Below are 14632 nucleotides of genomic sequence, written 5' to 3'. Positions count from 1 at the left end.
TTTTAGTACATCGTACATGTGCTACCCAAGACTACTGCTAACCATGGAGCATTACTAACGTTGACGGCAAAGAGTAAAATAACTTGCTTATAGTTGACGGTCAGTGACTTTGTGTTAGTGTTTACGATTTATTGTATAATTTAAATTGTGATTTAAGAGTATATTGATTTGGTATTGATTGTAAGCCATTTCGTGTTAGATATGACTGAAGCTAAAGAAAACATCTTTTTATTTGTACCTAACATAATTGGTCAGTTGTTTATATAGCTATTAAATATATATAACATGTTAAATAAATTTATATTTTCTTGTAACGTCATTGTTAATTTTTTTTAGGTTTCGGGAGAGTAATTCTTGCTATTGTATCTTTCTATTTCATGCCGACCCACTGTGTGTTGGCATGTACATGTTATATTACATCGGCTCTCCTGGACGCATTCGACGGGCATGCCGCGAGGTATTTCAATCAAAGTAAGTGTTGTATGGTATCATCTTATCCAATTATAGTTTAATGTCACATAACCGAATTTTATTATATGATTAAATGGATTACCTATTCATTAAATAATTGCCATATTAGTATATAGCTTTTTGATTTTATCACTGTTTGAAATATGCTGGCAGTATAGAGAAAGGTGAAGCAAAAAGAATTACTGAAGGGAAGGCAGCCCTGAAAAATTAGCTGAGTATTTGTTTAATGGAAGTGGCTTAGGCGATAATATAGATGAGTCGAAGACGTTAGTCAATAACGTAACTCAGTACCTTTTGAATACCAAGGTAGATGAAATAGGGAAAGCGGTTGTGAAGGATAATGATAATAGAGAGATCTTAGCAGGTAGTCGTATTTTGCAGGAAGGAGTGGCAGAAAAATTAATTAGTAGCAATACGAATAAATTGGGACAAGTTATTCTGAATGTGAAAAACACATTTGCTAATGATGCAAAACCTGTGCTGGAAACTCATGGAGGACGGTAAACCACCTACTAGTAAGAGCACTCTAGAAAAGTCGGATTTTGTTACCAGAGAACCTATTTCCATTTTCAGTGTGATAAAAAATGCAAAGAATGAAGAGGAAAAAAAGAAGCTTAAACAACTTTTAGAGACACTAAGGGAGAAATTGCCTGAGGGCTTTAAGATAGGAGCTGCTATAGGTGAAGGGGATTGTTTCTTTGATTCCATAGCTCAAGGATTGAACGAGCTAAAAGATAAAGGTCTGATTGCAGGTAGTAAAGGATTTAGTGTAAAGTCTTTGCGGGAAAATTGTAAGCAATATGCACAACAGGTTAATCAATCAAAAAAAAGTTCATGGTTGGGTAGTGCTTTAAAAGGAGAAGGTAAAAAACTTTGTGAATATATTCGGCGTATTGAATTTACTGCAGACGACATTGAAAATACAAGCTCTGATTCAGAAATAAAAAATCTAAAGTTGGAAAACGCTATATGGGGAAGACCTGAAGTTGAAGGAAAAATGATATGCGAAAAGTATGGCGTGAAAGTTAGGACTATAGAATTGAGAGATAAAGAGATAGATGGATTATATGTTACTAAAGGTAAGGTAGGTACAGGTAATAATATTATTTACCTAGTGAATTACAGGAAACATTTTGTACCACTTCTTAGTAATATTGAAAAAGATATAAAGAGAAGCATAAAAGTTTCTAGAGAGGAAGCTTACGGTAATGTGGTAGGTTCAAATTCAAACAATATTTCTCAATCTTACATTTCTACACCATTACAAGATATTGAAAATTCCTCACACGAGCAAAGCGATCATTCAAGGAGTACAGGTAAGGAAAATCATAAAACAAGTAGAAAACGAAGACATTCTGTTACAGACAAAGATGATATAGTATTGAAGAGGTCGCGTGTGGATGTACACAATATTAATGAAGAAATTAGATTTGCTAAAAGTGTTGCCGGTAAAGAAGGTACACCTAGATTTAATCAGTTCTTAGATTTTTTAATTGAAGGGGAAGGAAAAGAATGTCTAGAAGTTCTGAAAGAAAAAGGAATAAACTTATCCAGTATGTCCAGCATTTTAAGTGGATCAGGAGCTGATGCTACAAAAGCTTTTAAAGGCTTATATGATCTGTGGTTTGATAAGCAAGGAAATAAAACACGATATTTAAAAACTCTAGAAAAAGAAAGAATAAATTTAGCTAGTGTTTCTAGTATTTTAAGTAAAGCAAGAGCTAATGCTGCAAAGACTTATAAAGGCTTATATGATCTGTGGTTTGATGAGCAAGGAAATAAAACACGATATTTAAAAACTCTTGAAAAAGAAAGAATAAATCTAGCTAGTGTTTCTAGTATCTTAGGCGGAACAGGAGCTAGTGCTGCAAAAGCTTTTAAAGACTTATATGACCTATGGTTTGATGAGCAAGAAAATAAAACACGATATTTAAATACTCTAGAAAAAGAAGGAATAGGTCTAGCTAGTGTATCCAATATTTTGCATGGAGCAAGAGCTAATGCTGCAAAGACTTTTAAAGGCTTACATGATCTGTGGTTTGATGAGCAAGGAAATAAAACACAATATTTAAAAACCCTGGGAAAAGAAGAAATAAATCTTACTAATGTATCCGGTATTTTAAGTAAAGCAGGAGCTAAAGCTCCCAAAGCGTTTAAAGACTTATATAATCTGTGGTTTGATGAAGAAGGAAATAAAACACAATATTTAAAAACCCTGGAAAAAGAAGAAATAAATCTTACTAATGTGTCTAGTATTTTAGGTGGAGCAGGAGCTAATGGTGCAAAGGCTTTTAAAGACTTATATGATCTGTGGTTTGATGAAAAAGGAAATAAAACACAATATTTAAAAACTCTAGAAGAAAACAGAATGGGTCTTACTAATGTATCCAGTATTTTGCATAGAGTAGGAGCTAATGGTGCAAAAGCTTTTAAAGAGCTATATAATACTTTTCTTGATGAGCAAGGAAATAAAACACAATATTTGAGAACTCTAGAAGAAGAAGGTATAAGTCTTGCTAGTTTATCCAGTATCTTGCATGGTGCAGGAGCTAATGCTGCAAAGGTTTTTAAAGACTTGTATGACCTGTGGTTTGATGCAGAAGGAAATAAAACACGATATTTAAAAACTCTAGAAAAAGAAAGAATAAATCTTACTAATGTATCCAGTATTCTGAATGGAGCAGGAGCTAATGGTGCAAAGGCTTTTAAAGACTTATATGATCTGTGGTTTGATGAGCAAGGAAATAAAACACAATATTTAAAAACTCTAAAAAAAGAAAAAGTAAATCTAGCTGATGTGCCCGGTATTTTAAGTAAAGCAGGAGCTAAAGCTCCCAAAGCATTTAAAGACTTATTTGATCTATGGTTTGATAAGCAAGGAAATGAAACACAATACTTAAAAACCTTAAAAAAAGAAAAAATAAATCTAACTAATATGTCCAGTATTTTGCACGGAGTAGGAGCTAATAGTGCAAAGGCTTTTAAAGACTTGTATGACCTGTGGTTTAATAAACAAGGAAATAAAACACAATATTTAAAAACTCTAGAAGAAAGAGGAGTAAATCTTATTAATATGTCTAGTGTTTTAGCTGGAGCAGGAGTTAACGCTACAAAAGCTTTTAAAGACTTATACGATCTGTGGTTTGATGAAAAAGGAAATAAAACACAATATTTAAAAATTCTAGAAAAGGAAGGAATAGATCTATCTAGCATATCTAGTATTTTGAATGGAGCAGGAGCCAATGGTGCAAAAGCTTTTAAAGACTCATATGATCTTTGGTTTGATGAAGAAGGAAATAAAACTCAATATTTGAGAACTATAGAAAAAGAAGGAGCAAGTTTTGCTAGCATGTCCAGTATCTTACATGGAACAGGAGCTAGTGCTGCAAAAGCTTTTAAAGACTTATACGATTTTTGCTTTGATGAAGAAGGAAATAAAACACAATATTTAAAAACTCTAAAAAAAGAAGGAATAAGTTTACCTAATATGTCCAGTATTTTAAGTGGAGCAGGAGCGAATACTACAAAAGCTTTTAAAGACTTATATGATCTTTGGTTTGATGTGCAAGGAAATAAAAAACAGTTATTAAAACATTTTACTGAAAAAAGGAATAATGAAAAGAATTTTACTATAAGTAACTTGTGTGGTATTTTTAGTGGGGCAGGAGCTAAAGCTAGCAATGCTTTTAAAGAATTACATAACGTTTGTTTTAACGACAATGGAGAAGAGACAGAACTTTTAAATAATTTCTATGATGTAGGCTTTAAGCCAAGTAACTTATCCACTATGTTATGTGGATCAGGATCTCATGCTTCTCATAGATTAAAAAAATTTCATAATACTCTTTTTGACGATAAAGGAAAGGACACAGAACTTTTCAGTGATTTCCGTAAGATAGGTTTTAATCCTCAGAGTCTGTGCAGTATATTAAGCGCATCAGTAAGTAGTTTAGGTCAGTTTCATGATTTTTGTTCCACAGAAAAAGCAAAAACGTATTTAATCCATTTCTCACGGGCAGGTTTTACTATTAAAAAATTATCTAGTATACTGCATGGAGCAAGGGCTAGCGTTTGTTCTGCTCTGAAGGATTTTCACAATGTTTGTTTTGATGAGCAAGGGAACAATACGCAACTTTTGAATGATTTCTATAGGGTAGGGTTTACGGCAAGTCACTTATCCACAATATTAGGCATGGCAGGAAATAATTCAGCTTCTATCTTAAAAAAATTCCACAAATCATGTTTTAATGAAAGGAATTATTTAAATCACTTCTTAGCTGAGAAAAAACTTTTTACACCAAAAAATTTATCTAGGGTGTTACATAGAGTAGGACTTAGTATTTGTTCTGCCTTTGAGAAATTGCATGGCTTTTGTTTTGATAAAGAAGGAAGCAAAACGGATTATTTAAATAATCTTATCAAAAATAACTCACTGAATATGATACTTGATACACTATATAAAAGAGTAGAAAAAGTTAAAAAAGCTCCTTCTGCTTTCTTAAATGAGCAGAATATTAGCGAAGAAGATAAAATAACCAATCCAGGTCTTAACCTGAGTAGTGTATCCGATAGAACGGAGCAAGAACAAAACTTGGGTAGTTTACAACAAGGTGATTCTAAAATTAAGAGAAAAAGAAGCTTCCATGATGGATTTTCCCCACGTAAAAAAAAGGACAGAGCATGAAATATGTTGCTAAAAATGTAAAGAAACCCAACTGGCGAAGTGTCTCAACCTCATGGAAGATCAATATATGTAAGTCCCATAAGACAGTCAGAGTTCCTGAGAATGTGCTGTGTTGACAGCTGTAGTTGTTGATAGCTATGTACTTCATGATGTTATTGGTTTCGAAAACTGTTTGACATCAGGCAGGCCGTACGCCGTATGAAAAAAAAATGGCATCCTATATTGTTTAAAACTCCCAAAATCCAGGTCTGATAATCTACGAATAATAAATATAATATAATGATTCGAATGTTGTGATTTTTATGTGCACCAGGAGGATATTCGGATGGCCGAATGTTGTGATTTTTATTAATTTAATCTACGGTTGAATACACAAGTTGCTTCCTTCTTCGTTAAATATGTGAAAAGAAATGAACATTCAGCTTTTAATGAATTAATTGTTACATACTACCTAATTGTTGAGTAATATGCTTGTGCGCCACAAATTTATGAACATTTTATATTAGGATAATATCAAACCTCATTTTGTTCTTATATTTTTATAAAAATATTTTTTGATAGACGTCAACAATTTATATTTTACATTTATTCTTTACGATTTATTTTTTTCTATGTGTAAATTAATTTTGGTTATTTTATCGTAAAATAAAAACTTAGTGGAACCTTTAAGGATATTTCATTTAGTTTTATTTTTTATTTTATTTATGTATGTTACTTCAGAACTTTTGACTGGGTGGACCGATTTCGACAAAAAAAAAATTAATCAAAAGGTGGTGTGTGTCATTTGGTCCCACTTGAATTTATTTGAGATCTAACAACTACTTTTCGAGTTATATCTAATAATGCGTTTTTACTTGACTATTTTTTCGTCGACCTACATTGTATTATAGCGCATAACTTTCTATTGGATATACCGATTTGGATAATTCTTTTTTTGTTAGAAATGGGATATCCCTAGTTTGGGACCATGATAAGGAAACCAGGATCTGATGATAGGATCCCAGAGAAATCTAGGGAAACTCTTGAAAATCCGCAATAACTTTTTACTGGGTGTACCGATTTTAATAATTTTTAATTTAATCGAAAGCTGATGTTTGTCATGTGGTCACATATAAATTTTATTGAGATCTGATAACTACTTTTTGAGTAATCTTTGATAACGCGTAGTTACTTGACTATTTTTTCGTCGATCTACGTTGCATTACTCGTCGATGTAATTGAAGTCGGTTTTTTTAACCGACTTCCAAAAAAGGAGGAGGTTCTCAATTCGACTGTATTTTTTTTTTTTTTTTTTTTTTTTTTTTATGTATGTTACATCAGAACTTTTGCCCGTGTGGACCGATTTCGACAAATTTTGTTTTAATCGAAAGGTGGTGTGTGCCGATTGGTCCCATTTAAATTTATTTGAGATCTAACAACTACTTTTCGAGCTATATCTAATAATGTGTTTTTACTTGACCCTTTTTTCGTCGACCTACGTTGTATTATACCGCATAACTTTCTACTGGATATACCGATTTTGATAATTCTTTTTTTGTTGGAAAGGGGATATTCCTAGTTTGGTACCGTGATAAGGAAACTAGGATCTGATGATGGGATCCCAGAGGAATCGAGGGAAACTCTCGAAAATCCGTAATAACTTTTTACTGGGTGTACCGATTTTGATAATTTTTAATTTAATCGAAAGCTGATGTTTATCATGTGGTCACATATAAATTTTATCGAGATCTGATAACTACTTTTTGACTAATCTTTAATAACGCGTAGTTGCTTGACTATTTTTTCGTCTATCTACGTTGTATTACTTGTCGATGTAATTGAAGTCGGTTTTTTTTTCGTTTGCGAGCAAACACAATTATTTTTCGTTTGTGAGCAAACACAATTATTTTTTATCGATTAATAGAGATACAAATGGAAAAAAATATGTGATAGTCCTCAACAAAAGTATATTCCACATATTACGATATTTTGTTAAAATGGTTTCAACGTAGAGGTTATTGAAAAGTAGGACTTCAAAGTATACATTGCAACCGTTTACCCAGGGAGGAAGCTGATGAAAAGGTTAATAATTTTATACACATAATATAAATCAAAATTCTGATCTGACTATCGACTACAACAAAGGTTGCTCTATTATATTTCAAGAATATAAATTACATTATTGCATCCAACACTGAGATTAACGACGTCAAAATATTACAATTTCGCGGATTGTTACCGATTTTTGTGAAATGGCTCTTAAATATTGTAAGAATCTGGCAACTAAATTAAATGTCATTTAAACCAATGGGAATCGATTACAGTGGGGGTATGTTAAGTGGGGATAATTTGTTGGAAAGCTAGAGGAAAGCTAAGGAACGGAGGATTCATTCTGGTTGCTGGATTTGAAGCGAGCACTAGTTCTGTCATTGGTTACTTAATCATATATTGTATATCCAATCAATTTAATTACTTATTCATATACTGTATATCCAATCAATTGTATTAAAAAAATCAGTCAGTCAGAAAAGGTGTTTAATTTCATCACAATATAATAACTATGACTGTACGCGGGATTCTCGTCGACGCCGCGCCGACGGGTGCGGTGTTCAGATGTTTTACTTTTGTATCGTATCACAGTTGTAGATCACTTGTTCATCAACAATTTCATGAGAGTGGCATAGTTTTCGTGTTCATTACTAATTTTCTTTTAAAGTGAAACTTGAGGGCGAATGAGGGTAAATTTTTTACGGATGAAACGGCAACGTTTTTTTCGATGGCGCTGGAACGGAAATCTGAAGCTTTAGATTTGTTACGACGATACGATTTTTTACGATTTTTTTACGATTTTTTTTTTGTATTGTTTTATAACATATTTTCGAAGTGTTTGTAGCACAAACAATAATTCTGATACCTCTACAATACTAATACAACTCGTTTGAACGGCAATCTTCAAGACTGTAGAAACGAACAATACCTACGAAGGGAGTTTTCCCTGGTTGCAGTTAACACTATTTGACAGATAACGGTATATAACAGGTTAAAGTTTTTGAAGTAAGACTTCTTTAAAACTGGCAGCCACTTTAATTATTTGCCTTAAATGGAAAATGTACAATATTCGGTTTGCTCTTTACTCTGTTGTGTTTTATAATAAAACAAAACGTTAACTGTAGTGTATTGCGCCCTGTCGGCGCGGGGGTGAGGAACTTACAACAAATGGAAGCTTTAGGGTTAAAAATTAAACTCCAGAAAAATGACACACTCTCAGAAAAAATGAACTTTACCTAGTCGATGAAAACACAAGTGCTGAACAATTCAGATGATTTATATAGTAAAAAATACAAAGATATGTCTATTTACAATTCTTATTTTATTTTCGTGGCATTAAATATTTAAAATTATTAATTTTATTGTTAACAAATAAAACACAATTTACATGAACAGATTTATTCGTTGACTCTCTGGCAAACTTAATTGGTCCACCTTTATTGCTTCTAACTAAGGACGCTCGTCGGCGCCGTGCGGTACCGGACTCGGGAGACGGAGTGAGGGGTGAGCGAGGACGGAGACGTGCAGGCGGCGGGGGTAGGGGAGGGGCGGGCCGGGACACAGTCGGCGGTGGACCAACGAAGTTGCCTCGGCGGCGGCCGCGTGCGCCTCACCTTCTCTTACACTTAACCTAGCGATATACAAAATTAGTACCCGTTTAATAAATTATACGTTGCTATGTACAAGGGCGCGGCGCCGGCGTCACTTGTTAGCGGGCTGCGCGGGCGCGGGGGCGGGCGAGCCGGCCGACATGCGCGCCAGCGTCTTGTAGAGCGGCGAGTTGACGAAGCGCGGGTAGGAGTCGCGGTGCATAAGGGTGTAGATCTGCAGTTGCGCCTCGTCGAACTGGGGCTTCATCATGTTGCGGTTCACCGTCTCGATATAGTGGGCTACTCCCACCAGTATCGACACAGACGGTGCAGTGGACTGGACGTAGGTTAGATAGTAGTCTGTCCAGAAAGAAAGACTGCCATCATCGCAAAGGAATTGGCAAGATACAAGGTTTCAGGATAAGATTTCAAGGACATTGCGGCAATAAGTGAGACCCATCTGAGTGGTTGTGGGGAATTGTGCGAGGAGCTTGTATACAAAATTGTTAGCTTGTATACAAAGTTGTAGGAGCTTGTATACAAAATTGTTGTATACAAAATATACTACGGTTTTTAGTTTAACTAATATTACCGTACAAAAAAATACAATACCGTAAGAAAATGAGTTACAATGCTATAAGCTAATACTTCCGCCATTTGCCAACATAAGTAGAAAGTGACTCCTAAATAAATAAATATCATAAAATACACAGTCCTCTGTTACTAAGGTTAGCTACTTAATGCTTGTGTTGTAGCCAACTGATATAGCTAAATATTTTTTTGTTATATAAATATACATAGAAATAATACACACATAATTATATACAAATTATAATACCAACAGTCCTACCCCTGGAGTAGATAGCAGGGCCACTACAAACTGCGCCAACGGGATAGTTAACTAGAAACATGTGGTTAAGATATTATTTTTATTTTCTGCATAATTTACGACATGTCAGTTGTAATTAGTCTAATGAGAACTACAGTGACAATAAACTGACTGATATATGTACGATTTTATTTTTGTGTACCCACACATTAGGAATTCTAAACATTTTTGAATATCATATCAAAAATTGACCACTCCAGCGGGATTCGAACCCGCGTCTCCGACTGACCGTGTCGGCGCTCTAGCCAATTAAGCTATGGAACGATGTACCCGCTAGAGCGAAATTTTTGATATGATGATTATTGATTATAGATGAACAGGCCATTCTTCCAGAAGGTCTAACAGAATGAGTAAGTACTTTGGTGACGTTTGGTCGTTGTTTTAGTAAATCGTGAAGGATTAGTAGAAAAGAGAGTTAAAACGATTCGACGAGAGTTACTTGACTATTTTTTCGTCGATCTACGTTGCATTACTCGTCGATGTAATTGAAGTCGGTTTTTTTAACCGACTTCCAAAAAAGGAGGAGGTTCTCAATTCGACTGTATTATTATTATTTTTTTTTTTTTTTATGTATGTTACATCAGAACTTTTGCCCGTGTGGACCGATTTCGACAAATTTTGTTTTAATCGAAAGGTGGTGTGTGCCGATTGGTCCCATTTAAATTTATTTGAGATCTAACAACTACTTTTCGAGCTATATCTAATAATGTGTTTTTACTTGACCCTTTTTTCGTCGACCTACGTTGTATTATACCGCATAACTTTCTACTGGATATACCGATTTTGATAATTCTTTTTTTGTTGGAAAGGGGATATTCCTAGTTTGGTACCGTGATAAGGAAACCAGGACCTGATGATGGGATCCCAGAGAAATCGAGGGAAACTCTCGAAAATCCGCATAACTTTTTACTGGGTGTAGCGATTTTGATGATTTTTAACATAATCGAAAGCCGATGTTTATTATGTGGTCACATTTCATCGTGATCTGATTACAACTTTTGGAGTAATCTTTGATAATGCGTATTTACTTGACTATTTTTTCGTATACCTACGTTGTATTACTTGTCGATATAATTGAAGTCGGTTTTTTTTCGTTTGCCCGCAAACACAATTATTAATACTGAATTAACTCACGAAATGTAACAAAGGCAATGTATAAAATAAAAATAAAAAATGACGATAAATTAAAAATTGATACAAATTAGACAATTACAAGATTGAGAGTAATTGCTTCTCAAAAACTGATAGGCGCTCCAACAAATCATGTTTTATAAATTATATTTAAATACGAATTACATATTTATAAAATATGAATATTTTTTTTTACGACAATCATAAAAATATAAATAAATATAGAAAATCAAAAATTAAAAATAATAATGATAAAATATGAATAATATTTTTCTATTTTACCGACATAATAATAAAAAATAAGAACTGCCTATTTAAATAAAAAATAACGAGTGCAATTGGAAAAAAAAAACTGAAAAATACTTGATCAGGGACATGGGGATTTGAATCCTGATGTTCTCAGTTGATTTCGTCCGGCCGATTTTCCACCGAGCTATTACAACTTTATTAACAGTTGCGAAATTTTCGTGTTCTAACGATATTTTTTCACTCCCTAAAAAAACAGGGATAAAACGACATTTTCTAAAAATGAATCCTAGCTAGATGGATTTATCTCCTCCGAAACCACCTTTATACTATTTTATGAAAATCGTTGCCGTTCCGCTTCTGAGCCGAGCCGTTTCCGAGATTCAGATTATATATATACAAGAATTGCTCGTTTAATAGTATAAGATATTACAACGTAATTACACAGTTAACATTACACATACTTACATTACAATAGATCTTGTAACAATAAAATTTTAGCAGTACAATGTTGATGTAAACCACGTTTTTACGTTGAAAAAAGACATTCTTTAAGGCAATACAAGCTTTATAAAATCAAAGAAAAATTTGAATCAATGAAAAATCGTTAAATAATAAATGTTGCATTGTTCCAGGCACTAAATTTGGTGCTATGTTGGACCAGCTAACAGACCGTGCTGGGACTGCGGGCCTGATGATGACTTTGGCTACTTTTTATCCGAAATACACCTTCTGGTTCCAAATCTCGATGGCTATCGATATAACTTGTCACTGGTTATTCTTGCACACATCCACATTGCAAGGGAAGACCTCTCACAAGTTCATTGACATGTCAGAGAATCCTGTAATGCATTTGTATTATACGAACAAGAATGTTTTGTTCTTTATGTGTGCGGGTAATGAGGCCTTCTATGCGGCACTGTATGTAATGTACTTTTACACGGGCCCGACAGGTTAGTAATTGTATTTAACTGTTATTAATATTTGTTTTTGTTTATAGTACTTTAGGGACCATTTTTTTTGTTGGGAAATGCTTTTACACACCCCGCCGACGAGGCCGACGAAACTGTGGGGCTCCTGGCCCGATAAACAACCCAGAATACCCACTAAAACCCAGCGGTGCCCTCATGTCATAGCGGGACGCCACGGGATCGCTTTCGCATGCTACCGTGACGTCTCGTCGCTCGGCCTGCCATGTACAGGCCGCTTTCATCTATAGAACGCCCACGGGCACTGTGAACGCTCTAGTACCCCAGTGTCGAGTAAAAGTAATGGTGATGAGTCCTTAGGGCCTGTAGCAGCTGTGGTTAATAAAATTAATGCTGCATAAATTACAAATAGGCTTTAACAAAGTTCGTAATTTTTTCTGTTTCACTTCAATTAATAAACAAATTCACGATTGCAAGGAAAAAAGGAAAATGGATGATAAACTTATCTGTCGGATACCGTCATACGTCAGCTAGATTAATAATGAAACAGGCCTTAATCTAAAATTTGCATTAGTTGTTGTCTTGTATGAAAATTTATGTATATGAATTTAAGTTGGCATCAACTCTATACGAAACAGTTCAAGGTAATATTTCTTAATTTGTATGATTTTTATTTTTGTGTTACCCACAGATTAGGAAATTCTAAACATTTTTTAATATCATATCAAAAATCGACCGTTCCGGGGATCGAACCTGCATCTCCGACTGACCGCTGGCTCTAGCCAATTAAGCTATATAATATATAATATTTCTTATTTTGATTTTCAGTGCTGGGAATGGGTTTGTTCAAACTGATAGCGCTGTTGTCCATGCCTATAGCTGTTATAAAAGCGGCTATATCGGTTTTACACGGAATCGTCGCATCAATGAATTTATCCATCATCGATGTCAATGAACGAGCGGCCATCGCTCAGAAACAGAATAATTAATTTGAAACTTGTAGCTTATTAGACTCCTTTGTTTACCTAGTATGCATAATATTTGATATGAGTCAATTTGGCTTTGAATGTCTTCTTTGTTAATATGCCAAAAGAAAAGAAAACAGAATTTATTATTTATATATGTTATGATAAATGTTTAATAAATTACACAATTAATACGTATGTTAGTAAATAATAAGTTAAATAATTGCAAAGATGCTTAAATCTCCACTTTAGTTAATTTACGCTTAAATTTCTAGAAAAACAAAGAATTTCTAACATTTGGTATATAAGTATTATATTGTTGTCAATCTATAGATGTGATAACTTAAAATTCATATTATCTTCTTATTGTAATACAAATTAATTATTCACGTTCTGAAACAAATAAGTTGGTTCAGTCTATTAGGGGCTGTTTTATCTTTTTTTTAACGTATGGAAATGCGTTACAGTCGACCGCCCTCTGCCTGGCGTTTAAGGAGGAAGGCGACGATTCGCTTCCTTTCCTGTTTAGTTTTTCCTTTCTTTGGGGCTGGATTCGCTGGCGGAGTCAGCGTTGTAACACGGTGCTGCGCCGGCGACGTCTTGGCCTTCTCTGCGGCTGCAGCTGGTTTATCTCGCGCTTCAGGCAGGAGTCTGCCAGACGCGTCAAGCTTCTCAAAGCGGGAGTCGAGCATAGTGACCACCCCGGCCATGATTCTGTCGATTAGTGCGTCATCGGCCTCTCGCAAACAAGCTGGGGGGGGGGGCGGGCGGAGCGGAAGTCGAGCCCAGCCCCTGCCTAATTTCCGCCACGTTCTGCCGCAGCTTGTAGACCTCCGAGCGGAGCTGGGCGTTTTGGGCCTTTAGCCGTTCGTTTGCCTCCCGAAGGGTTCTTATTTCGTCGTTGGCGGTTCGCTGGTATAGGGCCCCTAGCACCTCCCCTATACCCTCGGCGGACTCGTTTAGCGCCTTCTTATAGTCCCTTTTAGGTTTTTAAATATCTTTGTCACCTGTAGAATGGCCTCGACGTATTCCTGAGCCTTCTTGTGGAGGTCTAGTGTCGAGCACTCCTCCGATGCAATCGTCCCATCCTGGTTTCCAGGCACGTGACGCCCTCACTTGTCGCGTGATTTTAATCGCTTCGCTTTCGGCCTCAAGCTCGAGCTCCCACTCACATTGCTTCAAGTACTCGGCTTTTGCCTTGGCGAGGCCGACGTACTTGCCGGTCGGGGACGGTCGGCCACGACCCCTGCGCGCTATATGAATTTTTCCGGGAACGTCGTAACTGTCAACGTCCGACGCATCGACGTCTGCTTCTACGTCACACTTCGAAGCGAGTCCGAATCGTGGGACGATCTGGACCGCATGTCCGCGTCGGAGCCTTCTAACCCCAAACAAGTAACTCCGCCCTTCTCGGGCCCCTCGACTACTCCGCCCTTCTATAATCTAACAATCCCGACGACGCCGTCTCTAGCAGGACCGGGCTCCCATCCCGGCCCCGGTCAGTGCCAGCCAGTGCCAGTGTCGCACAGGGGCGTTACTGGAGGCGCATTAAGTAGCGCCTCCTACGCACCCCCATTCGTCGCCTGCGGAGGGAGGCCTCGTCGGCGGCCCCCTCTCTCATCCGCTCGCATTCTCCTTCTGGGACATTACTGTCTCGCAGAAGGAGACCATCGCCTTCCAGGACTCGTCTTCGCCGAGCA

General features: G+C 36.1%; 1 protein-coding gene across 1 annotated transcript; it reads left to right on the top strand.

Moving 5' to 3' along the window:
• LOC123663493 (CDP-diacylglycerol--inositol 3-phosphatidyltransferase) lies at positions 1 to 13127 on the top strand. Its single transcript, XM_045598167.1, has 4 exons — positions 1 to 250; positions 337 to 471; positions 11674 to 11991; positions 12796 to 13127. The coding sequence occupies exons 1-4, from the start codon at positions 202 to 204 to the stop codon at positions 12954 to 12956; spliced, it is 663 nt and encodes a 220-aa protein (XP_045454123.1). The 5' UTR covers positions 1 to 201; the 3' UTR covers positions 12957 to 13127.
• The last annotated feature ends 1505 nt before the right edge of the window (positions 13128 to 14632 follow it).

This window comes from Melitaea cinxia, chromosome 20, assembly GCF_905220565.1.
Source record: "Melitaea cinxia chromosome 20, ilMelCinx1.1, whole genome shotgun sequence".
In the NCBI taxonomy this organism is placed as follows: Eukaryota; Metazoa; Arthropoda; class Insecta; order Lepidoptera; family Nymphalidae; genus Melitaea; species Melitaea cinxia.
This window is presented reverse-complemented; position numbering and strand designations above follow the sequence as displayed.

Bases quoted from the DNA above. Each gene is read 5' to 3' on its own strand.
- LOC123663493 (XM_045598167.1), top strand. From the start codon at position 202: ATGACTGAAGCTAAAGAAAACATCTTTTTATTTGTACCTAACATAATT. The intron at 251-336 runs GTCAGTTGTTTA...AATTTTTTTTAG, and splicing joins ATTTGTACCTAACATAATTG to GTTTCGGGAGAGTAATTCTT. The intron at 472-11,673 runs GTAAGTGTTGTA...GCATTGTTCCAG, and splicing joins CGCGAGGTATTTCAATCAAA to GCACTAAATTTGGTGCTATG.